Below are 26570 nucleotides of genomic sequence, written 5' to 3'. Positions count from 1 at the left end.
AAGTTAATGCTGGTCCCCAGACGCAGGGCACTCTCATATTGGGATATTACTTTCCAATCGGTCACCTCTGGTGGCTCCCTCCCCCTTTTGTTTATCTTCCGATATCAGTCCGATGTTCCCACTCTGCTTTACCTGCCACTGGCGTCTTCTGCTCCTGTAGAGATCTAGACGTGTATAATTCTGATCTCAGGCTGATTTCATGGGTGGTCGGAGTTCTTTGGTAGGTAATCAGCTCACTTTAGGGTACAGGTTGAAACGGCGCCTCCTCCTACTTCCCCACCATCTTGACTCCTCTGTTCTTGATTAATTTTTGATCTCTGTGTGAGAAGACACTATATCCAAAATTGTAAAGAAATCAGAATTTATATATATATCAAGATAAAATTGAATAGAGTGGATTTGTATTGGGAATAAATCTATAAAACATAGATGTGGTGGGGGGAGTTAAAAAGTAGTTAAAAACATAAGTTGGAAAATAATCTTTGTGAAGCCAGAAGAGAGAAAAAAGGGGGGAGGAAGAAAAAAGAAAAACTAAAAAGAAATGTAAAATTCTAACCTCAAGTACAAATGAGTCATGAGGGAATACTTGAAGCCCAATATGTTACTTTCTTCTGGCGCTGGAGTTTTACAGTCCTGTGGGAAATAATCTTGCCGTTCACCTGTTCTTGCAGTCTAACTTTTGGGGGGGGGGGTGGCTGCTGCTCAGCTGTTCTGTGTCTTTGCCTGGGTGGAGTTGCACCACCCCTTGTCAAGGGGATGGGCTGTCTGTGTGGCTTCTGTTCCCTGGCAGCTTTCCACTCCTCTTTAGAGAGTCAGAGAAAATATGGCCATGCAGGAGTCTCTGGCCCAGAGCTGCAGGGTTGCGGTCTCCTTTCCTCCAATAAAACCTCCAGGTCAAACAGTTTCCACATCTGTGTGTACCAGTCTCCATAGACTCCTGCTATTCACACCGCTGCAACTCCCCAGGGGAGTTTCAGGGTACCATGAGTGTCTGTGTGCTTTGTAGCTTTGCAGTTGCAAGCAGCTGTGGGCTTGTGCATGCAGCTCTCTTCCACAGCTCCCAGGTGATGGTTGGATGCTGCCCCATTGTCCTTTTGGGGCCACACCACCCTGTTGCCCTGTTGTGGGTGCAAGCCATTTCATATCTCCCTTAGGATATTCAACAGCCTTAGCCTCCTTGTCCTTTTCAGGGTGCTCAGGCAGAGAGTGGTCTCCCTACCAGCTCGGCTCACAATTAATGGTGACCAGAGCTAAGAGTCCCTTCTGGGCTCACTGACTGTAACCAGTCTCCCTGCTCCACTGCTTGAACACTCTTATCAGTTCAGGCACCCCCATTCTTTCTGAGTCTCCTGGGATCCTGAGACCACAGTGATCAACTTAGAATCTGCCCTATTCTTCATCCCCTGTGCCCTTTTCAGAAAGGGATATCACTGGAGCAGATTTCTAAGGGTCCCAATTTTGTGCTCTCATGTTTTACCATTTTCTGGTGGCCAGCTTATGGAGGTTCCCTTCCTGCTGTTTATCTTCCATTTCCTCCCAAAGATTCAAGGTTCTATACCTCCTACCTTGCAAAAAGTGGTTTCTCTGCTTATAGAGATTCAGATATATTTTCTTACATCTCAGATTGAATTTATATGTGTTCAGAATGGTTTGATAGATACCCAGCTAAATTTGAGGGATTAGATGAAACAAGGTCCCCTACTCCAAGAGCATGGAATGGTCTTCCATCTTTTTGTGTCGTCTTCAGTTTCGTTCATGAGTGTTCTGTCGTTCCTCGAGTACAGATCCTTTACCTCTTTGGTTAGGTTTATTCCCAGGTATCTTATGGTTCTTGGTGCTAGAGTAAATGGAATCGATTCTCTCATTTCCCTTTCTGTATATTCATTGTTAGTGTATAAGAAAGCTACTGATTTCTGTACATTGACTTTGTATCCTGCCACGTTACTGAATTGCTGTATGAGTTCTAGTAGTTTGAGGGTGGAGTCTTTGGGGTTTTCCATATAAAGTATCATGTCATGTGTGAAGAGAGAGTTTGACTTCTTCCTTGCCAATTTGGATACCTTTTATTTCTCTTTGTTGTCTGATTGCTGCTGCTAGGACTTGTAATACTATGTTGAACAAGAGTGGGGAGAGAGGACATCCTTGTGTTCCTGATCTCAACGGGAAGGCTCTGAGCTTTTTCCCATTGAGGATATTTGCTGTGGGTCTTTCATAGATAGATTTTATGAAGTTCAGGAATATTCCCTCTATCCCTATACTTTGAAGCGTTTTCATCAGGAACGGATGCTGGATTTTGTCAAATGATTTTTCTGCATCAATTGAGAGGACCATGTGGTTCTTCTCTCTTATTGTTTGTTCTGTCACATTAACTGACTTGCAAATGTTGAACCATCATTGTCACCCAGGGATGAATCCCACCTGGTCATGGTAGATAATCTTTTTAATGTGCTGCTTGATCCTGTTTGCTAGGATCTTGTTGAGAATCTAAGCATCCATGTTCATCAGTGATACTATCTGAAAATCTCCTTTTTGGTAGGGTCTTTGCCTGGTTTGGGGATCAGGGTAATACTGGCTTCATAAAAAGAGTCTGGAATGCTTCCATTTTTTGAAACAGCTTCAGGAGAATAGGCGTTATTTCTTCTGTGAAAGTTTGGTAGAATTCCCCATGGAATCCGTCAAGTCCAGGGCTCTTGTTTTTTGGGAGGTTTTTGATCACTGCTTCAATCTCGTTACTAGATAGCAGTCTATTCAGGTTGTCAATTTCTTCCTGGTTCAATTTTGGGAGTTTATAGTTTTCCAGGAATGCATCCATTTCATCTAGGTTGCTTAACTTATTGGCATATAACTGTTGATAATAACTTCTGATGATTGTTTCTACTTCCTTGATGTTAGTTGTGATCTCTACCTTTTCATTCATAATTTTATTAATTTGGGCTTTCTCTCTTTTCTTTTGGATTAGCGTGGCCAATGGTTTATTGATCTTATTGATTCTTTCAGAAAACCAGCTTCTAGTTTCATTGATATGTTCCACTGTATCTCTGGTTTCTACCTCCTTGATCTCTGCTCTAATCTTGATTATTTCCCTTCTTGTGTGTGGAGTTGGTTTGATTTGTTGTTGATTCTCCAGTTCTTTAAGGTGTTGGGACAGATGGTGTATTCTGGATGTTTCAGTTTTTTTAAGGGAGGCTTGGGTGGCTATGTATTTCCCCCTTAGAACTGCCTTTGCTGTAACCCATAGGTTTTGGACCGAAGTGTCTTCATTCTCATTGGTACACATGAATTGTTCAAGTTCTTCTTTGATCTCCTGGTTGATCCAAGCATTCTTAAGCAAGGTGGTCTTTAGCTTCCAGGTGTTTGAGTTTCTTCCAAACTTTTCCTTGTGATTGAGCTCCAGTTTCAAAGCATTGTGATCTGAGAATATGCAGGGAATAATGTCAGTCTTTTGGTTTTAGTTGAGTCCTGCTTTGTGACCGAGTATGTGGTCTGTTCTGGAGAAGGTTCCATGTGCACTTGAGAAGAATGAGTATTCTGTTGTTTTAAGGTGGAATGTTCTGTATATGTCTATGAGGTCCATCTGGTCCAATGTTTCATTCAATGCTTTTATTTCTTTATTGATTTTCTGCTTGGCTGATCTGTCTATTACTGAGAGAGGCATGTTAAGATCTCCTACTATTATTGTATTCATATCAATATGACTCTTTATCTTGATTAATAGTTTTCTTATGTAATTGGCTGCTCCCATATTGGGGGTGTAGATATTTACAATTGTTAGATCATCTTGGTGGATAGACCCTTTAAGAATGATGTAGTATCCTTCTGCATCTCTGACTACAGTTTTTAGTTTAAAATCTAATTTATCTGATGTGAGAATCGCTACCCCGGCCTTCTTTTGAGGCCTATTGGCAAGAAAGATGCTTCTCCATCCCTTCACTTTCAATCTGGGTGTATCTTTAAGTTCAAAATGTGTCTCTTGTAGACAGCATATGGATAGGTCCTGTCGTTATATCCAATCTGCAACCCTGTGTTGTTTTATGGGTGCCTTTAGGCCATTCACATTGAGAGTGATTATTTTTTTTTAAGATTTTATTTATTTAATTGACAGAGAGAGATCACAAGTAGATAGAGAGGCAGGCAGAGAGAGAGGAAGGGAAGCAGGCTCTCCGCTGAGCAGAGAGCCCGATGCGGGACTCGATCCCAGGACCCTGAGATCATGACCTGAGCCAAAGGCAGCGGCTTAACCCACTGAGCCCCCCAGGCACCCCAAGAGAGTGATTTTTGATAGATACATTTTTATTGACATCGTGTTACCTTTGAAGTCTTTCTGTCTGTAGATTGTCTCTATATTTCTGTTCAATGATATTCTTAGGATTTTTTTCTCTTTTATAGAAACCCCCCCCCCCCTTATTATTTCCTACAGTGTCGGCTTGGTGGTCACATACTCTTTTCAGCCTTGCCAGTCTTGGAAACTCTTTATCTCTCCATCCATTTTGAATGTCAGTCTTGCTGGATAAAGTATTCTTGGTTGCATGTTCTTCTCATTTAGTGCCCTGAATATATCTTGCCAGCCCTTTCTGGCTTGCCAGGTTTCTGTGGACAGGTCTGACATTATTCTGATGGGCTTTCCTCTGTTCATAAGGAGCTTCTTTGTCCTAGCTGCCTTCAAGAGAGCCTGTCCACAATTATAATTCCTCATTCTTACTATTAGGTGTCTCGAGGCCTTTCGAGAATCTATAATCTTGGGGGTCTAGGGCGGAGACCGTTCTGTCTCTAGTACATGAATGCTGTTTCCATTTGCAAGATTGGGAAAATGTTCATGGAGAACTTGTTCCACTGTATCTTCTAGACTTCTTTCTTTCTCCTTCCCTTCAGGGATTCCAATAATTCTGACGTTGGAATGTTTCATGGCATCATTTGTTTCCCTAATTCTGTTTTCGTGGCTTCTAGGCTATTTGTTCCAGGCTTCCTCCTGATCCTTTCTCTCTATCTGTTTGTCCTCCAGATCACTAATTCTATCTTCTGTCTCAGTTACCCTAGCTTTTAGAGCATTTAGATTAGATTGGAATTCATTGAGAACATTGTGAACATCAACCCTGGTGGCTTTCATTTCTGCCCTAACATTGTGAACATCATCCCTGGTGGCATTTAGTTCTGCCCTAATCAATTCCGTTTGGTCATCCATGGCTCTCCAACCTAGCTATTGCCTGGATAATTGTTAGCCTGAATTCCCTTTCTGACATATTGTCTATGCCGGTAGCCATTAGCCCAGCCTCTGAATTTTTCTTCTGTTGGGCATTCCTCCTCCTAGTCATTTTCGTGAGAGATGGCTGAACGGATGTAGCTGGATGTATCGACCGTGGTGCAGTCAAGGTGCACCCTGGAATGCTTCTGAGCAATCAAGAGTCCCTACCCAAACGAAAGAAAAAAGAGAGAGAGAGAGAGAGAGGGAAAAAAAGAAAGATGAATGAGAATGCTCAGCCCAAATGGGCCCCAAGTTAAGATTTATGAAGTATACAAACAAAAACAGATACACAAAAAGACTGCCCACTGGCGTCTTCTGCCCCCATAGAGATCCAGATGTGTATAATTCTAATCTCAGGCTGATTTCATGGGTGATTGGAGTTCTTTGGTAGGTAATAGCTCACTTTAAGGTACAGGTTGAAACAGGTTGAAACGGCGCCTCCTACTTCCCCGCCATCTTCTCTCTCCTCTTTTTCCAGTTTTCTTATAATTAATTTCTGGTTTCATACCGTTGTGCTCAGAAAAGATACTTGATGTGATTTCCATCTTAAATTTATTAGGACTTGTTTTGTGGCCTGACATGTGATCTATCCTGGAGAATGTTCCATGTACCCTCAAGAAGAAAGTATATTTTGCTGATTTGGGATGAAATGTTCTGCATGCATCTATTAAGTTCATCGGATCTGTTGTGTGGTTCAAAGCTGCTGTTTCCATATTGATTTTCTGTCTGAATGATCTATCCATTGATGTGAATATGGTGTTAAAGTCTCCTACTGTTATTGTATTATTGTCAGTTTCTCCCTTTATGTCTGTTAATATTTGCTTTATATTAGGTGCATAAATATGTGTAATTGTTAAGTCCTTTTGTTAGAAATTCATCCCTTTATCATTACATCATGCCCTTTGTCTCTTATTACAGAATCTGTTTAAAAAGTGTTTTCCCTTGTGTACGTATTGCTGCCCCATTTTCTTTTTTATCTTTTGTCCTTTGTCTTACATTTTCATGGGATATCTTTTTCATCCTCTCATTTTTGGTAGTCTGAATGTGTCTTAGGATCTGAAGTGAATCTCTTGTAGGCAGCATATAAATGGGTCCTGTCTTTTTATCCACTCAATTATCCTGTGTTTTTGATTGGAGTATTGACTCCATTTTCATGTGAAGTAATTAATGACAGGTATATAGGTATATATAAAATGATATTGCCATTTTGTCAATTGTTTTGTTTATTCTTGTGGTTCTTTCCTGTTCCTTTCCTCTCTTGCTGTCTTCCCTCTGACCCCTGACTGATGACTTTCTTTAGTTTTATGAAAGTTGGATTCTTTTCTTTTTTTGTGTGTATATCTTTTTTATATTTTTTTGGTTTTGGGTTACCATGTGGTTCATATATAACATCTGAGGTATATAACATTCTGTACTTAAATTGGTGGTTGCTTAAGTTTGAACACATTTGAAAGGCACATTTTTACTCCTTAATGTTTTATGTATGTCGTATTTTACATCTTTTTATTTTATAAGTCCTTAACTAATTTTTATGTAGTTTACTACTTTTGTCTTTTCAAATTTCATACTAGCTTTATAAGTGATTGATCTACCAACTTTATTGTTTACCAGTGAAATTGTTTTCCTTTCATAATTTTCTTCTACTCATAAGCCAGTTTAGTCATGATGAACTACTTTTAACTTTTGTTTTAGAAAATATCTCTCCATCAATTCTGAATGATAATCTTGCTTGGTAGAGTATTCTTGGTTGTAGGTTTTTTTCTTCCAGCACTTGATATATATATATATAGCCACTCTCTTCTTATCTGTAAGGTTTCTGCTGAAAAGTCAGCTGATAGTCTTATGGGGTTCCACTTGTACAAAACTAGTTGTTTTTCTCTTACTGACTTTAAGAGCCTCTCTTAATCTTTAATTTTTGACATTTTCCTTATTGTGTGACTTGGCGTGATCCTTCTTGGGTCATTTTTTGGGGGTTCTCTGTGCTTCTTGGACTTGGATGTCCATTTCCTTTCTCAGGTTAGGAAAGTTTTCAACTATTATTTTTTCAAGGTTTGTTTTTTGCCTTTCCCTCTTTCTTCTCCTTCTGAGATTACTATAATATTAATGTTAATATGCTTATTGTTTCAGCGGTATTTTAACCTATCCTTGGTGGGCTTTTTCTTAATTCTTTTTTTCTTTTTGCTGTTCAGCTTAGATACTTTCCAGTATTCTGTATTCTAGGTAGCTGCTCCATTGTTATATGTCCTCTAATCTGCTGCTGATTCCTTCTAATATATATTTCATTTAAGTTATTGTATTCTTCCGCTCTGATTGGTTCTTTTTTATATTTTCTGCCTCTTTGTTGAAGTTCTGAGTTCCTCCAGTCCTCTCTCAACTCCAGTGAGGCTCTTTATGATTATTACTTTCAACTCTATCAGCTAGATTGTGTATCTCTATTTCATTTGGTTCTTTAGTCTTGTTCTCTCATTTACTTTTTTAAAGACTTAGAGAGAGAGAATGGGAGGAGGAGGGGTAGAAGCAGAACGAGAGAAGCAGACTCCCCATTAAGCATGGAGGCTGTTGCAGGGCTCGGTCTTAGGATCCTGAAATCATGACCTGAGCCAAAATCAAGAGTTGGACGCTTAACTGACTGGGCCGCCCAGGGGGCCCTTGTTCTTTCGTTTGGAGCATATTTCTTTGTCTCCTCGTTATGTTTTACTTTCTGTGTTTGATTCTATGAATTAGATGGAACAGCTACATCTCCCAGTCTGGAAGGTATGGCCAAGTGTAGGAATATCTCCTGCATAGACTGAGTATGCCTGGCAACTTAGGCTGGCTGGCTGGAGCTGTAGCAGGTACAGCCTAGGGGCATGAGGGCACTCTGCATCAGGGACACCCTGATGGACAGGTGAACAGCCACAAACCTGGCTGTGCCATGTAGGGGGTGTCATTTCAGAAAAGCTGCTGCTGGACCAGGCACAGGTCAGGGAGTCCCCGAGGTGCCTCCACATCAGGGCCATTTTGGCAAGAGGGTTGGAACTATAGTCAGTGCAGGCTAGGGTTGTTCCATTACCTACCACACTGGGATAGCGTTACTGGGAGACTAGAGCTAGGATGGTACAGGCAAGGGTACTACCTTGGGTATGCAGCTGGAGTTGGTTTGGACTGGGTGCCCAAGACTCACCAAGGCAACAGGCTACCTGAAACACCCAGACTTTGCTCCTGTCTGTATATCAAGGTGGGGAAGAACATAAACAATGGTGTTCCCCAGCACCTCTGATTTGGAGAGAGTGCTAGCTATTCCTCTGCTGTTTGGTGGACACTCTGGGGTAGTAAAAGGGTTTCCATCACTTCTAGTGTAGTTGCCCTTAAATCTGCAGCTTTTTTCTGTGACCTAGGGTGGGCATCTCTTCTACTGGTCCCTCAGTACTCTCATCCCCACTGCATTTCACAGCATCAGAGGTCAGATTCCTATCATTACTGTGTTTCTGTCTCTCCTTCCCTTCTCTCTGTGGTCCCTCTATCTTTCGTTGTGCAGAAGCTGTTCAATCAGCCATGTTCTTCAAGAGGAATTGCTCCATATACAGGTATACATTGGGTGTGTTTGTGGGAGGAGGGGAGTTCAGAGTCTTCCTACACTGCCATCTTGGACTTCTCTCCCATTAGTTTTTTAATATAAATGATGATTATCAGCTACAGTTTTGTCTCATGTAAATTCTTTTTTTTTTCCATTTTATTTATTTTTTCAGCGTAACAGTATTCATTGTTTTTGCACAACACCCAGTGCTCCATGCAAAACGTGCCCTCCCCATTACCCACCACCTGTTCCCCCAACCTCCCACCCCTGACCCTTCAAAACCCTCAGGTTGTTTTTCAGAGTCCATAGTCTCTTATGGTTCGCCTCCCCTTCCAAATTTTTTTTTTTAATAAACATATAATGTATTTTTATCCCCAGGGGTACAGGTCTGTGAATCGCCAGGTTTACACACTTCACAGCACTCACGATAGCACATATCCTCCCCAATGTCCATAGCCCCCTCCCCCTCTCCCACCTCCCCCCAGCAACCCCCAGTTTGTTTTGTGAGATTAAGAGTCATTTATGGTTTGTCTCCCTCCCAGTCCCATCTTGTTTCATTTATTCTTCTCCTATCCCCCTAACCCCCCATGTTGCTTCTCCATGTCCTCATATCAGGGAGATCATATGATAGTTGTCTTTCTCCGATTGACTTATTTCACTAAGCATGATACGCTCTAGTTCCATCCACGTCATCACAAATGGCAAGATTTCATTTCTTTTGATGGCTGCATAGTATTCCATTGTGTATATGTACCACATCTTCTTTATCCATTCATCTGTTGATGGACATCTAGGTTCTTTCCATAGCATGGCTATTGTAGACATTGCTGCTATAAACATTCAGGTACACGTGCCCCTTCGGATCACTATGTTTGTATCTTTAGGGTAAATACCCAGTAGTGCAATTGCTGGGTCATAGGGTAGTTCTATTTTCAACATTTTGAGGAACCTCCATGCTGTTTTCCAGAGTGGTTGCACCAGCTTGCATTCCCACCAACAGTGGAGGAGGGTTCTCCTTTCTCCACATCCTCGCCAGCATCTGTCATTTCCTGACTTGTTAATTTTAGCCATTCTGACTGGTGTGAGGTGATATCTCATTGTGGTTTTGATTTGTATTTCCCTGATGCCGAGTGACGTGGAGCACTTTTTCTTGTGTCTGTTGGCCATCTGGATGTCTTCTTTGCAGAAATGTCTGTTCATGTCCTCTGCCCATTTCTTGATTGGATTGTTTGTTCTTTGGGTGTTGAGTTTGCTAAGTTCCTTATAGATTTTGGATACTAGCCCTTTGTCTGATATGTCATTTGCAAATATCTTCTCCCATTCTGTCAGTTGTCTTTTGGTTTTGTGAACTGTTTCCTTTGCTGTGCAAAAGCTTTTGATCTTGATGAAATCCCAATAGTTCATTTTTGCCCTTGCTTCCCTTGCCTTTGCCGTTGTTCCTAGGAAGATGTTGCTACGGCTGAGTTCGAAGAGGTTGCTGCCTGCATTCTCCTCAAGGATTTTGATGGATTCCTTTCTCACATTGAGGTCCTTCATCCATTTGGAGTCTATTTTCGTGTGTGGTGTAAGGAAGTGGTCCAATTTCATTTTTCTGCATGTGGCTGTCCAATTTTCCCAGCACCATTTATTGAAGAGGCTGTCTTTTTTCCATTGGACATTCTTTCCTGCTTTGTCGAAGATTAGTTGACCATAGAGTTGAGGGTCGATTTCTGGGCTCTCTATTCTGTTCCACTGATCTATGTGTCTGTTTTTGTGCCAGTACCATGCTGTCTTGATGATGACAGCTTTGTAATAGAGCATGGAGTCTGGAATTGTGATGCCACCAACTTTGGCTTTCTTTTTCAATATTCCTTTGGCTATTCGAGGTCTTTTCTGGTTCCATATAAATTTGAGGATTATTTGTTCCATTTCGTTGAAAAAAATGGATGGTATTTTGATAGGGATTGCATTAAATGTGTAGATTGCTTTAGGTAGCATAGACATTTTCACAATATTTATTCTTCTAATCCAGGAGCATGGAACATTTTTCCATTTCTTTGTGTCTTCCTCAATTTCTTTCATGAGTACTTTATAATTTTCTGTGTATAGATTCTTAGCCTCTTTGGTTAGGTTTATTCCTAGGTATCTTATAGTTTTGGGTAAAATTGTAAATGGGATTGACTCCTTAATTTCTCTTTCTTCTGTCTTGTTGTTGGTGTACAGAAATGAAACTGATTTCTGTGCATTCATTTTATATGCTGACACTTTACTGAATTCCTGTACAAGTTCTAGCAGTTTTGGAGTGGAGTCTTTTGGGTTTTCCACATATAGTATCATATCATCTGCGAAGAGTGATAGTTTGACTTCTTCTTTGCCAATTTGGATGCCTTTAATTTCTTTTTGTTGTCTGATTGCTGAGGCTAGGACTTCTAGTACTATGTTGAATAGCAGTGGTGATAATGGACATCCCTGCCGTGTTCCTGACCTTAGCGGAAAAGCTTTCAGTTTTTCTCCATGGAGAATGATATTTGCGGTGGGTTTTTCATAGATGGCTTTGATAATATTGAGGTATGTGCCCTCTATCCCTACACTTTGGAGAGTTTTGATTAGGAAGGGATGCTGTACTTTGTCAAATGCTATTTCAGCATCTATGGAGAGTATCATATGGTTCTTGTTCTTTCTTTTATTAATGTGTTGTATCACATTGATTGATTTGCAGATGTTGAACCAACCCTGCAGCCCTGGAATAAATCCCACTTGATCGTGGTGAATAATCCTTTTAATGTACTGTTGAATTCTATTGGCTAGTATTTTGGCGAGAATTTTTGCGTCTGTGTTCATCAAGGATATTGGTCTGTAGTTCTCTTTTTTGGTGGGATCCTTGTCTGGTTTTGGGATCAAGGTGATGCTGGCCTCATAAAATGAGTTTGGGAGTTTTCCTTCCGTTTCTATTTTTTGGAACAGTTTCAGGAGAATAGGAATTCGTTCTTCTTTAAATGTTTGGTAGACTTCCCCTGGGAAGCCGTCTGGCCCTGGGCTTTTGTTTGTTTGGAGATTTTTGAATACTGTTTCAATCTCCTTACTGGTTATGGGCCTGTTCAGGTTTTCTATTTCTTCCTGGTTCAGTTGTGGTAGTTTCTAGGTCTCTAGGAATGCATCCATTTCTTCCAGATTGTCCAATTTGTTGGCGTAGAGTTGCTCATAGTATGTTCTTATAATTGTCTGTATTTCTTTGGTGTTAGTTGTGATCTCTCCTCTTTCATTCATGATTTTATTGATTTGGGTCCTTTCTCTTTTCTTTTTGATGTGTCTGGCCAGGGGTTTATCAATCTTATTGATTCTTTCAAAGAACCAGCTCCTAGTTTCATTGATTTTTTCTATTGTTTTTTTGGTTTCTATTTCATTGATTTCTGCTCTGATCTTTATGATTTCTCTTCTTCTGCTGGGTTTAGGGTATCTTACTTGTTCTTTCTCCAGCTCCTTTACATGTAGGGTTAGGTTGTGTACTTGAGACCTTTCTTGTTTCTTGAGAAAGGCTTGTACCGCTATATATTTTCCTCTCAGGACTGCCTTTGCTGTGTCCCACAGATTTTGAACTGTTGTGTTTTCATTATCATTTCTTTCCATGAATTTTTTTCAATTCTTCTTTAATTTCCTGGTTAACCCATTCATTCTTTAGAAGGATGCTGTTTAGTCTCCATGTATTTGGGTTCTTTCCAGCTTTCCTCTTGTGATTGAGTTCTAGCTTCAGAGCATTGTGGTCTGAAAATATGCAGGGAATGATCCTAATCTTTTGATACCAATTGATACCTGATTTGTGACCCAGGATGTGATCTATTCTGGAGAAGGTTCCATGTGCACTAGAGAAGAATGTGTATTCTGTTGCTTTGGGATGAAATGTTCTGAATATATCTGTGATGTCCATCTGGTCCAGTGTATCATTTAAGGCCTTTATTTCCTTGTTGATCTTTTGCTTGGATGATCTGTCCATTTCAGTGAGGGGAGTGTTAAAGTCCCCTACTATTATTGTATTATTATTGATGGGTTTCTTTGATTTTGTTATTAATTGGTTGATATAGTTGGCTGCTCCCCCGTTAGGGGCATAGATATTTAAAATTGTTAGATCCTCTTGTTGGACAGACCCTTTGAGTAGGATATAGTGTCCTTCCTCATCTCTTATTATAGTCTTTGGCTTAAAATCTAATTGATCTGATATAAGGATTGCCACCCCAGCTTTCTTCTGATGCCCATTTGCACGGTGAATTGTTTTCCACCCCCTCACTTTAAATCTGGAGGTGTCTTCGCATCTAAAATGAGTTTCTTGTAGGCAGCATACTGATGGGTTTTGTTTTTTTATCCATTCTGATACCCTGTGTCTTTTGATTGAGGCATTTAGCCCATTAACATTCAGGGTAACTATTGAGAGATATGAATTTAGTGCCGTTATTAGTCTGTAAGGTGACTGTTACTGTATATTGTCTCTGTACCTTTCTGATCTACTACTTTTAGGCTCTCTCTTTGCTTAGAGGACCCCTTTCAATATTTCCTTTAGAGCTGGTTTGGTGTTTGCAAATTCTTTCAGTTTTTGTTTGTCCTGGAATCTTTTGATCTCTCCTTCTATTTTCAATGATAGCCTAGCTGGATAGAGTATTCTTGGCTGCATGTTTTTCTCGTTTAGTGCTCTGAATATATCATGCCAGCTCTTTCTGGCCTGCCAGGTCTCTGTGGATAAGTCTGCTGCCAATCTAATATTTTTACCATTGTATGTTACAGACTTCTTTTCTCGGGCTGCTTTCAGGATTTTCTCTTTGTCACTAAGACTTGTAAATTTTACTATTAGGTGACGGGGTGTGGACCTATTCTTGTTGACGTTGAGGGGGGTTCTCTGCGTCTCCTGGATTTTGATGCTTGTTCCCTTTGCCATATTAGGGAAATTCTCTCCAATAATTCTCTCCAATAGACCTTCTGCTCCCCTCTCTGTTTCTTCTTCTTCTGGAATCCCAATTATTCTAATGTTGTTTCGTCTTATGGTGTCACTTATCTCTCGAATTCTCCCCTCATGGTCCAGTAGCTGTTTGTCCCTCTTTTGTTCGGCTTCTTTATTCTCTGTCATTTGGTCTTCTATATCACTAATTCTTTCTTCTGCCTCATTTATCCTAGCAGTGAGAGATTCCATTTTTGATTGCACCTCATTAATAGCTTTTTTGATTTCAACTTGGTTAGATTTTAGTTCTTTAATTTCTCCAGAAAGGGCTTTAATATCTCCAGAGAGGGTTTCTCTAATATCTTCCATGCCTTTTTTGAGCCCGGCTAGAATGTTCAGAATCGTCATTCTGAACTCTTGATCTGACATATTACCAATGTCTGTGTTGATTAGGTCCCTAGCCTTCGGTACTGTCTCTTGTTCTTTTGTTTGTGGTGATTTTTTCCGCCTTGTCATTTTGTCCAGATAAGAGCATATGAAGGAGCAAATAAACTACTAAAAGGGTGGCAAAGACCCCAGAAAAATGCGCTGTAACCAAATCAGAAGAGACCCCAAATTGTGGGGGGGAGAAAGGGGATAAAAACAGGTTCTGAAAAAAAAAAAGGAAAAATTTTAAAAATAAAACAAATAAAGAAAAAATATAAAAAAGAAAGAAAAAATATATATATTTAGATAAACCAATCAAAAAACGTTAAAAAAGAAAAGGGTAAAAGTTTTTAAAAATTTAGCAGAAGAAGAAAAAAGAAAAAAGAAAAAAAATTGAAAAAAGAAAAAAAAATTGAAGTAGCCGCAAGACTAAAGAATCATGGGGAGAAAGCCATGAGTTCCGTGCTTTGCTTTCTCCTCCTCTGGAATTGCTCTGCTGTCTTAGGAATTGAATCTGCTTTCTCCTTGATAGATGAACTTCGTCCTGGCTGGATGTTTTGTTGATCTTCTGGGGGAGGGGCCTGTTGTAGTGACTCTCAAGTGTCTTTGCCCGAGGCGGGATTGCACCGCCCTTACCGGGGGCCGGACTAGGTAATCGGCTCGGGTTCGCTTTTGGGAGGTTCTGTTCCCTGAACACTTTCCGTAGAGTTCCGGAGGACAAGAATGAAAATGGCGGCCTCCTAGTCTCCAGCCTGGAGGAGCCGAGAGCCTGGGGCCCCACTCCTCAGTGTGCCCCCAGAGGACAGCACCCAATCACTCCCGTATCCCCAGCCTCTAGCCGTGCTCCGAGTTCACCCGGCCCACGACCAGTTCAAGGTAACCCCGAGCTGAGAGTTCAGTCCTCGGCTCTGTCTCTGCAGCCAGCTTCTCCGTTCTAAAACCTGTGAGCTCTCCGACACTCTGACACCCTCGATCCTTCTATGACCCAGCGGGACCTGGGGCCACGCTGACCCCGCGTGGGCTTCACCCTGGTTTAGCCTCTGGAGCAATGTCCCTCAGTGGAACAGACTTTTAAAAGTCCTGATTTTGTGCTCCGTTCCTCCGCCGCTTGCCGGGAGCCGGCCCCTCCCCCCGCGGTCTATCTTCCCGTCGTTTTAGATTCACTTCTCCGCCAGTCCTACCTTTCAGAAAGTGGTTGATTTTCTGTTTCTAGAGTTGCTGTTCTTCTTCTCTTCGCTCTCCCGTTGGATTTGTAGGTGTTTGCAATGTTTAGATAAGCTATCGAGCTGATCTCCTGCTACCTGATGTAGTCTCAGGCTGCTACTTCTCCGCCATCTTGACTCCTCCCCCCTCATGTAAATTCTTATATCTTGTATTTTCTTTGTGACACATTAATGGTGTCTGTTCTGGCTACGCCTTTAGTCTGCAGAGGAAGCATCAGCAGTTAGAGCAGTTTTCCTGGAGTGGGTCTCAGTCTAAGAGGGTTGCACCTTAAATTCCTCTGTTAAGTGTGTTGGGTTTTGGTATAGGTTCTGGGTATGTGGTCTTTATCAAATTAAGACAGTTTCCTTCTACTCCTGTTTTTCTAGGAGTCTTGAACTTTATCAAATGTTCTTTATCTGTGAGATAATCCTATATATAATCTTTCTCTTTTGTTCTATTCCTACATAGATAGATTTTGATAGTGAATCATCCTTGAATGCCTGAGCTGAATTCCCATAATGTTTCTGTTACTTTTTACTACATTTTTTTAAAAATAAGCGCTATGCCCAATGTGGGGCTCAATCAAACTCAAGACCCTGAGATCAAGAGTCACATGATCCACCAACTGCACCACCCTGGTGCCCCTGGGTTAGCTATTCTTTAATTTAGGATTTTCCATTTTTATTCTATGAACTTCTTTTTTCTGTCTTTATCTGGTTTTAGAAGCAAGATTGGGCGCCTGGGTGGCTCAGTGGATTAAGCCGCTGCCTTCAGCTCAGGTCATGATCTCAGGGTCCTGGGATCGAGTCCCACATCGGGCTCCCTGCTCAGCAGAGAGCCTGCTTCCCTTCCTCTCTCTCTGCCTGCCTCTCTTGTGATTTCTCTCTGTCAAATATATAAATAAAATCTTAAAAAAAAAAAAAAAAAGAAGCAAGATTATGGGGGCGCCTGGGTGGCTCAGTGGGTTAAAGCCTCTGCCTTCGGCTCAGGTCATGATCCCAGGGTTCTGGGATCGAGCCCCACATCGGGCTCTCTGCTCTGCAGGGAACCTGCTTCCTCCTCTCTCTCTGCCTGCCTCTCTGCCTAGTTGTGATTTCTCTCTGTCAAATAAATAAAATATTTTTTTAAAAAAAGAAGCAAAGTTATGTTAGCCTTATAATATTATAAGAGATTATAATTCTTTAAAGCTTACTACCAGTCCTGAGGCTTTGGGAGTTCTTGAGAATATCTTTGGTTACTATTTCAATTTCTTTTATGATTATTGAAATATTTGAATATACTGTTCATGTCTTCTTATTCATGGGGTCATTTAAAATTGACTAATTTTTTTCTTTATAGCCAGTGATATTTAATTACATTTTGTATGTGCATTTCTATATATGTATATATAAAGAGCCTTTTTATTTTTCAATTTAAATTTTGTTTGTTAACATGCAGTGCAATATTGATTTCTGGGGTAGAATTCAGTGATTCATCACTTTTATACAACACCCAGTGCTCATCACAAGTGCCCTCTTTAATACTCATCTAACCTATCCCCCACCCATCTCCTTCAACCCTCAGTTTGTTCTCTGTTGTTACGAGTCTCTTATCGCTTGTTTTCCTCCTTTTTTTTCTGTTCCCCCTTCCCATATGTTCATCTCTATTCTTTTTTAAATTCCACATATGAATGAGATTATATGGTATTTGTCTTTCTCTGACTTATTTCACTTAGCATAATACACTCTAGTTCCATCCACCTGCTGGTAATGGCAAGATTTCTTTTTTTTTTTTTAAGATTTTATTTATTTATTTGACAGAGAGAGAGAGAGATCACAAGTAGGCAAAGAGGCAGGCAGAGAGAGAGGGGGAAGCAGCCTCCCGGCTGAGCAGAAAGCCCAATGCGGGGCTCAATCCCAGGACCCTGGGATCATGACCAGAGCTGAAGGCAGAGGCTTTAACCCACTGAGCCACCCAGGCGCCCCTAATGGCAAGATTTCATTCTTTTTTTTTAGCTGAATAATATTCCATTGTGTATAGATACCATATCTTCTTTATCCATCAGTTGATCAACATTAGGGTTCTCTTCATAGTTTGGCTATTGTTGATAATGCTGCTATAAATGTCGGGGTGTGTCATATACCCCTTTGAATCTGTATTTTTATATACTGGTAAATACCTAGTAGTGCAATTGCCAGATCATAGGGTGGTTCTATTCTTAACTTTCTGAGGAACCTCCAAACTGTTCTCCAGAGTGGCTATACCAGTTTGCATTCCTACCGACAGTGCAAGAGGGTTCCCCTTGTCTGTATCCTTGTCAACACCTGTTGTTTCTTCTTGTGTTGTTAATTTTACCCCTTTCTGACAGGTATAATGTGGTAACCCATTGTGGTTTTGATTTGTATTTCTCTGATGATGGTGATGTTGAGGATCTTTTCATGTATCTATTAGCCATCTGGGTGTCTTATTTGGAAACATGTCTATTCATGTCTTCTGCCCATTTAGTAATGTATTATTTGTTTCATAGGTGTTGAATTTGATAAGAAAAAGAGCCTTTCTCAATTGACTATTTGAATGGAGTCATAAATCCAGAATTGTGGTGTAGTTGCTCAAGTGTTTTTTTTGTTAATTCTTATAATTTAAACTTTTTAAATATCCTTCCAGTAGATGAGACAGATGGCCGAAGCTGGCTGGAACAGCATGTGGTTCATCAGTACTGGACAGCCAGATCCTCAAGGTTTCCTCATAGTTTACATTTGCACTCCAATCTAGCTGCTGTCTGGTAAGAAGCTAAGTTTTTCATTTAATGTGTTAAGAAGCTTTTATATTTTAATATTTGCTTTTGATTTATGATTTAAATAAAAAAACTTCCCTGAAATTTAAAAAAATTTTTAGCAATTCTAATTTAACATATTTTCAGTTATTTATTTTTAAAATGAGATTATTATTTAATTATTGTCTGTTTTTTGTTTTTTACTTTCAAAGCTAATGGATTGGTAGCTAATGAATTAGGTCATCTATTTGATTTCTTTTTTAAAATCTAATGCACCTACTATAAAAATACAATTACCATTTTTCTAAAACAATACATAGTTTTGAACACTTGGCTAAATCAGCAAAGAATATAATAATTGGAATTATTCTGGGTTGCCTGGGGGGCTCAGTTGGTTAAGCATCTGCCTTTACTTCCAGTCATGGTTCCAGCATCCTGGGTTTGAGCCCCATGTCAAGCTCCCTGCTCAGCAGAAAGCCTTCTCCCTCTCTCCCCACCTCATCACCCCTACCCCCAGCTTATGCTTTCTCTACCTATTTCTCTCACTCTCTGAAATAAATAAATACTATCTTCTTAAAAAAATTGGAATTGTTCTGAAAGTACTTCTCTGAGAATATTACAGTTGACATGTAGAAATGAGTATGTGAGGGCATTTAAACCTGTTATGTTTATTTGCTTATTGATTACTGGTTAAATTACCACTAAATGCATATATTCCTTAACGCATGTAATTTTACTTCATGAGAAACCTTTTTATTGACATTTGCTGTTTGCTGTCTAATAGGGACCAACACTTGTATAGCAGTGACCTGTTATATGTTCCAGATGACAGAGTTTTTGTAACTGAGACACAGGTTATTCGAGAAACCTTATGGTAAGACCTGTTAAGCTAATTACTAGTATAGAAGACTTTCTTACTAAGAGGCAGAATTTTGGTTTTTTAAGGAAAGTATTCATTGTTTCTTCACATGCATACTAGAAATAGGCCATTGGGTTTAACCGAAAACTGTTTCTAATGGGCACCTAAAGCATAAGTTGCGGGACTGAGAAAACCTAAACTTCAAAGTCAATTGTAGAGATTGTGAGAATTTGATGTTTACTTCTTTTCTGTTTTAAATCATGTAGTATGCTATTTAATTAGGTTATACCATTATTATTTTTTTTTATTTTTTAATTACTCAGTTCAACTGAGTAAACGAAAGACTCCTAGTTTGCTAGGCAGAGTATATCAGCGAGAACCTGTGTCTTATACCTGGAAACCAGGAATCTATGAATTTACGTTGTGGAAAAAAAAAGAAAATTTAAATTGTGTCCACATAAAATTGAAAATGAGAAATGCAACATGTAGTCTAATACTACTAAGATTTCCAGATTCTGTTACTCTCAGCCACAAAGGATAATATTGACATTCTTTTTTTCTTTTCTTTTATTTTTTTCCCTGATACTTCTGCAACTTCTGCAGCTTTTTTTTTAATTCAATTAGCCAACATATAGTACATACTTAGTTTCAGATGTAGTATTCAGCAGTTCATCAGCTGCATGTAACAGCCAGTGATCATCATATCACATGCCCTCATTAATGCCCGTCACCAAATCACCCCATCCTCCCACCCACCTTCCTTCCAGCAACTCAGTTTGCTTCTTATAGTCAAGAGTCTCTTATGGTTCTCCCTCTCTGATGACTTCCCATTCAGTTTTCACTCCCCTACCCCATGATCCTCTATGATGTTTCCTGTACTCCGCATGTGAGTGAAACCACATGATAATTGTCTTTCTCTGACTCATTTCGCTAGCATAAGATCCTCCAGTTCATTCATGTTGATGTGAATAGTGTGTTCATCCTTTCTTATGGCCAAGTAATATTCCATTGTATATACATACCACATTTCCTTTATCCGTTATCCATTCTACTGTCAGGAGACATCTTGGTTCTTTCCACAATTTGGCTATTGTGGACATTGCTACCAGAACATTGGGGTGTAGGTGCCCCTTCTTTTTACTCCAGCTGTAACTTTGGGGTAAATACCCAGTAGTGCAGTTGCAGGGCCGTAGGGTAGCTCTATTTTTTACATCCTGACGAGATAAAGATCATGTCATATGTGGAGAGAGAGTTTGATGACTTCTTTGCCAATTTGAATGTCTTTTATTACTTTTTGTTGTCTGACTGCTGAGGCTAGAATTTACGGTACTGTGTTAAACAACAGTGGTGAGAGTGGACATCCCTGTCATGCTCCTGACCTTAGAGGAAAAGGTCTCAGTTTTTCCCCATTGAGAATGATACTCTCTGTAGGCTTTTCATAGATGGCATTTAAAATATTAAGGTATGTTCCTTCTATCCCTACACTGGAGAGGTTTTTTTTTTTTAATTAATTTATTTATTTTTATTTGCTTATTTACAGCATAACAGTGTTCATTGTTTTGGCATCACACCCAGTGCTCCATGCAGTACGTGCCCTCCCTATTACCCACCACCTGGTTCCTCAACCTCCCACCCCACCCCACCCCCTCCCGCCGCCCCTTCATAACCCTCTGGTTGTTTTTCAGAGTCCATAGTCTCTCATGGTTCATCTCCCCTTCCAGTTTCCCTCAACTCCCTCTCCTCTCCATCTCCCCATGTCCTCCATGTTATTTGTTATGCTCCACAAATAAGTGAGACCATATGATACTTGACTCTCTCTGCTTGACTTATTTCGCTCAGCATAATTTCTTCCAGTCCCGTCCATGTTGCTACAAAAGTTGGGTATTCGTCCTTTCTGATGGAGGCATAATACTCCATTGTGTATATGGACCACATCTTCCTTATCCATTCATCCGTTGAAGGGCATCTTGGTTCTTTCCACAGTTTGGCGACCGTAGCCATTGCTGCAATAAACATTGGGGTACAAATGGCCCTTCTTTTCACTACATCTGTATCTTTGGGGTAAATACCCTACACTGGAGAGTTTTATTCAAGAAAGCATGCTATATTTTGTCAAATGCTTTCTCTGATACAATGTTTTCTCTGATCAATTGAATCATATATCTCTTGTCCTTTCTTTTATTAATGTATCACATTGATTAATACCCGAATGTTGCACCACCCTTATAGCCAAGGAATAAATTCCACTTGGCTGTGGGGAATAATCCTTTTAATGTACTGTTGGTATTTGTTGAGAGCATTGAGAAGATTGATAAGCCTCTGGCCAGACTTATCGAAAAGAAAAGAGAAAGGACCCAAATTAATAAAATCATGGATGAGAGGGGAGAGATCACAACCAACACCAAGGATACAGAAACAATTGTTAGAAATTTTTTATCAGTAAGTGTATGCCAACAAATTAAGCTAGTGTCTTGGTGAGTATGTTGGCATCCATGTTCATCAGGGACATTGGTCTGTAATTCTCTTTTTTGATGGGGTCTTTGCCTGGTTTTGGAATCACAGTAATGCTGGCCTCATAGAACAAGTTTGGGAATTTTCCTTCCCTTTCTGTTTTTTGAGTCAGCTTCAGATGAATAGGTATTAATTTCTTCTGTAAATGTTTGGTAGAATTCCCGTGGGAAGCCATCCGGCCCTGAACACTTGAGGTTTTTTTTGGATGTTTTATATTACTGCTTCAGTTTCTTTGCTGGTTATTGGTCTGTTCAGATTTTTCTTCTGTTTCAGTCTTGGTAGTTTGTAAGTTTCCAAGAATGCATTCATTTCTTCCAGATTGCTTAATTTATTGGCATATAGTTACTCATAATATGTTCCTAACATTGTTTCTGTATCCTTGGTATTGGTCGTGATCTCTCCCTTCTCATTCATGATTTTATTAATTTGGGTCCTTTCTCTTTTTTTGATAAGAAGCTAGGAGTTTATCAATCTTATTAATTCTTTCAAAGAACCAGATTCTAGTTTCTTTAATCTGTTCTACTGTTTTTCCTGGTTTCTATTTCATTAATTTCTGCTCTAATCTTTATTATTTCTCTTCTTCTGCTTGTTTGGGGCTTTATTTGTAGTTCTTTTTCCAGCTTCTTTAGGTTCAGGGGGTTAGCTTGTGTATTTGAGATTTTTCTAATTTTTGAGAAAGATTTATATTGCAGTGTCCTCTTAGGACCACCTTTGCTATGTCCAGAAGTTTTGAACTGTTATTTTCATTTTCATATGTTTTTATGAATTTTTTACATTGTTCTTTAATTTCCTGGTTGACCCATTCATTCCTTAGTAGGATGCTCTTTAACCTCCAGTTGTTTGTGTTGGCTTCCAAATTTCTGCTTGTAATTGAGTTTAAGGTTAAGGAATTGTGGTCTGAAAATATTAAGGGAATAATCCGAGACTTTTGGTATTGATTGACACCTGATTTATGATCCTGTATATGATCTATTCTGGAGAATGTTTCATGTGCAGTCGAGAAGAATGCATTTTCTGTTACCTTAGGATGGAATTCTCTGAATATATCTGTGAAGTCCATCTGGTCCATTATGTCTTTCAAAGCCCTTGTTTCCTTGTTGATCTCTGCTTAGATGATCTGTCCATTACTGTGAGTGGGGTGTTAAAATCCCCTTCTATGAATGTATTATTATCAATGTGTTTCTTTAATTTTGTTATTAATTCATTTATATTATTAGCTGCTCCCAAGTTAGGAGCATAAATATTTATAATTGTTAGATCTTAAAGGGTTGAAAAGACCCTGTAAGTATGATATAGTATCCCTCTTTATCCCATACTACAGTCTTTGGTTTAAAGTCTAATTTGTATGATATGAGGATTGCTATCCCAGATTTCTTTTGATGCCTATTAGCATGATAAATGGTTCTGCACCCCCTCATTTTCAATCTGAAGGTATCTTTAAGTCTAAAATGAGTCTCTTGAATCTATACACAGAAAATTATAAAGTACTCATGAAAGAAATTGAGAAAGACACAAAAAAATGGAAAAATGTTCCATGCTCCTGGATTGGAAGAATAAATATTGTGAAAATGTCTATGCTACCTAAAGCAATCTACACATTTAATGCAATCCCTATCAAAATACCATCCATTTTTTTCAACGAAATGGAACAAATAATCCTCAAATTTATATGGAACCAGAAAAGACCTCGAATAGCCAAAGGAATATTGAAAAAGAAAGCCAAAGTTGGTGGCATCACAATTCCAGACTTCAAGCTCTATTACAAAGCTGTCATTATCAAGACAGTATGGTACTGGCACAAAAACAGACACATAGATCAGTGGAACAGAATAGAGAGCCCAGAAATCGACCCTCAACTGTATGGTCAACTAATCTTCGACAAAGCAGGAAAGAATGTCCAATGGAAAAAAGACAGCCTCTTCAATAAATGGTGCTGGGAAAATTGGACAGCCACATGCAGAAAAATGAAATTGGACCACTTCCTTACACCACACACGAAAATAGACTCCAAATGGATGAAGGACCTCAATGTGAAAAAGGAATCCATCAAAATCCTTGAGGAGAATGCAGGCAGCAACCTCTTCGAACTCAGCCGTAGCAACATCTTCCTAGGAACAACGGCAAAGGCAAGGGAAGCAAGGGCAAAAATGAACTATTGGGATTTCATCAAGATCAAAAGCTTTTGCACAGCAAAGGAAACAGTTCACAAAACCAAAAGACAACTGACAGAATGGGAGAAGATATTTGCAAACGACATATCAGATAAAGGGCTAGTATCCAAAATCTATAAGGAACTTAGCAAACTCAACACCCAAAGAACAAACAATCCAATCAAGAAATGGGAAGACGACATGAACAGACATTTCTGCAAAGAAGACATCCAGATGGCCAACAGACACATGAAAAAGTGCTCCACGTCACTCGGCATCAGGGAAATACAAATCAAAACCACAATGAGATATCACCTCACACCAGTCAGAATGGCTAAAATTAACAAGTCAGGAAATGACAGATGCTGGCGAGGATGTGGAGAAAGGAGAACCCTCCTCCACTGTTGGTGGGAATGCAAGCTGGTGCAACCACTCTGGAAAACAGCATGGAGGTTCCTCAAAATGTTGAAAATAGAACTACCCTATGACCCAGCAATTGCACTACTGGGTATTTACCCTAAAGATACAAACATAGTGATCCGAAGGGGCACGTGTACCCGAATGTTTATAGCAGCAATGTCCTAGATGTCCATCAACAGATGAATGGATAAAGAAGATGTGGTACATATACACAATGGAATACTATGCAGCCATCAAAAGAAATGAAATCTTGCCATTTGCGACGACGTGGATGGAACTAGAGCGTATCATGCTTAGTGAAATAAGTCAATCGGAGAAAGACAACTATCATATCTCCCTGATATGAGGACATGGAGAAGCAACATGGGGGGTTAGGGGGATAGGAGAAGAATAAATGAAACAAGATGGGACTGGGAGGGAGACAAACCATAAATGACTCTTAATCTCACAAAACAAACTGGGGGTTGCTGGGGGGAGGTGGGATTGGGAGAGGGGGAGCGGGCTATGGACATTGGGGAGGGGAGGCGAACCATAAGAGACTATGGACTCTGAAAAACAACCTGAGGGTTTTGAAGGGTCAGGGGTGGGAGGTTGGGGCAACCTGAGGGTTTTGAAGGGTCAGGGGTGGGAGGTTGGGGGAACAGGTGGTGGGTAATGGGGAGGGCACGTTTTGCATGGAGCACTGGGTGTTGTACGCTGAAAAAATAAATAAAATGAAAAAAAAATAAAAATAAAATGAGTCTCTTGTTGAAAGCATAGGGATGGGTTTTGCTTTTTTATCCAATCTGATACCCTGTGTCTTTTGATTGTAGCATTTAGCCCATTTACACTCAGAGTAATTGTTGAAAGATACAAACTTAGGGCCATTGTATTACCTGTAAAGTCCCTGTTTCCTTTAGATTATTTCCATTTCTTTCTGGTCTTTTTACTTTTGGGCTCTCTCTTTGCTTACAGGATCCCCCTTAATATTTCTTGAACAGCTGGTTTAGTGGTTACATGTTCTTTCAATTTCTGTCTGTCCTGGAAGCTCTTTATCTCTTTCCAATCTGAATGACAGCCTTCCTGGATAAAGTATTTGGCTGCATATTTTTATCATTTAGCACCCTGAATATCATGCCAGTCCCTTTTCACCTGCCAGGTCTTTGTGGATAGGTCTGTTGCCAGCCTAATGTTTCTACCAGTGTATGTCAAAAACCTCTTGTCTTGAGCTGCTTTCAGGATTTTCTCTTTATCTCTGAAATTTGCAAGCTTCCTTATTACATGTTGGAGTGTTAATCTGTTTTTATTGATTTGGGGAGGGGCCCTCACTACCTCTTGGACTTGAATGCCTGTTTCCTTCCCCAAAGTAGGGAAGTTCTCAGCTATGATTTCTTCAAATATACCTTCTGTCCCTCTTTTTAATTTTATTTCATTTTTTTCAGTGTTTCAAGATTCATTATTTATGCACCACATCCAGTGCTCTATGCAATACGTTTCCTCCTCAATACCCACCATCAGGCTCACCTATCCCACCTGACTCCAAAACCCTGTTTCTCAGAGTCCAGAGTCTCTCATGGTTCGTCTACCCCTCCAGTTTACCCCAGTTTACTTTTCCTTTCATTCTTCTAATGTCCTCCTTTTTCTTTCTTTTCCCTCACAGACTCCAATAATTCTTTTTTGTTGTTGTTTGCTTTTTCCCCTAAAATATCATTTAGTGAGTACAAATTGCTTACGTAGTATAATAAGAGCTCTTTACATGCTTTATAAATGTCTTAGAAACAAATAAGATCAAGTAAAACATATATTTTTTGTTATGTTAATCACTATATAGTACTTCATTCGTTTTTGATGTAGTGGTCCATGAATCATTATTTGTGTATAGCACCCAGTTCTCATTACAACATGTGCCCTCCTTAATACCCATCATCAGGCTACCCCATTCCTCTGCCCCCCTCTCCTCTGAAACCCTCAGATTGTTTCCCAGAGTCCATAGTCTCTTATGGTTTATCTCCCCCTCTGATTCCCCGCTTTGTTTTTCCCTTCCTTCTCTTAATGTCCTCCATGCTATTCCTTATGTGCCACATATGGGGACTCCAGTAATTCTAATATTATTTCATTTTATGGCATTGCTGATTTCTTGATGCCTCTCCTTATGGTCCATTAGTTGTTTATCCTCTCTTTTCCTTGGCTTCCTTCCTTTCTGTCAGCTTGTCTTCTATGTTACTTACTCTTTCTTCTGCTTCATTTACCTTAGCTGTTAGAGCATCCAATTTAGATTGCATCACAGTTAGAGCATTTTTTATTTTGGCTTGATTAGATTTCATTTTTGCACTTGTTTCTTTTATGTGATTTTCAAGCCTGGTAAGTAACTTCATAATTGTTAGCCTGAATTCCAGCTCTGCTGTCTTACTTATAACCTTATTCATTAGATCTGTAGCAGAGAGACCTCAGACCTCTTGTTCTTTCTTTTGTTGTGAATTCCTCCTTCTAGTCATTTTGCCCAGAGAAGAATGGATGAATGAATGAACAAAATAAAAAAATATCAACCACAACCCAGTAAAATACACACTAG

General features: G+C 39.7%; 1 protein-coding gene across 3 annotated transcripts in view; it reads left to right on the top strand.

Annotated features, from left to right (window-relative positions):
- TUBGCP5 (tubulin gamma complex associated protein 5) overlaps nt 1-26570 on the top strand; it is a 103687-nt gene that overhangs the window by 36351 nt on the left and 40766 nt on the right. For 2 of the 3 annotated variants that reach the window (XM_046009118.1, XM_046009116.1), the window contains exons 7-8: nt 17971-18088; nt 18864-18953. In XM_046009118.1, the coding sequence (XP_045865074.1) occupies nt 17971-18088; nt 18864-18953 (208 nt within the window). The remainder of the gene's footprint in view (nt 1-17970; nt 18089-18863; nt 18954-26570) is intronic. The other variant, XM_046009117.1, reaches the window with a different exon arrangement.

The sequence above is a fragment of the Meles meles genome, chromosome 6, assembly GCF_922984935.1.
Source record: "Meles meles chromosome 6, mMelMel3.1 paternal haplotype, whole genome shotgun sequence".
NCBI lineage: Eukaryota > Metazoa > Chordata > Mammalia > Carnivora > Mustelidae > Meles > Meles meles.
This window is presented reverse-complemented; position numbering and strand designations above follow the sequence as displayed.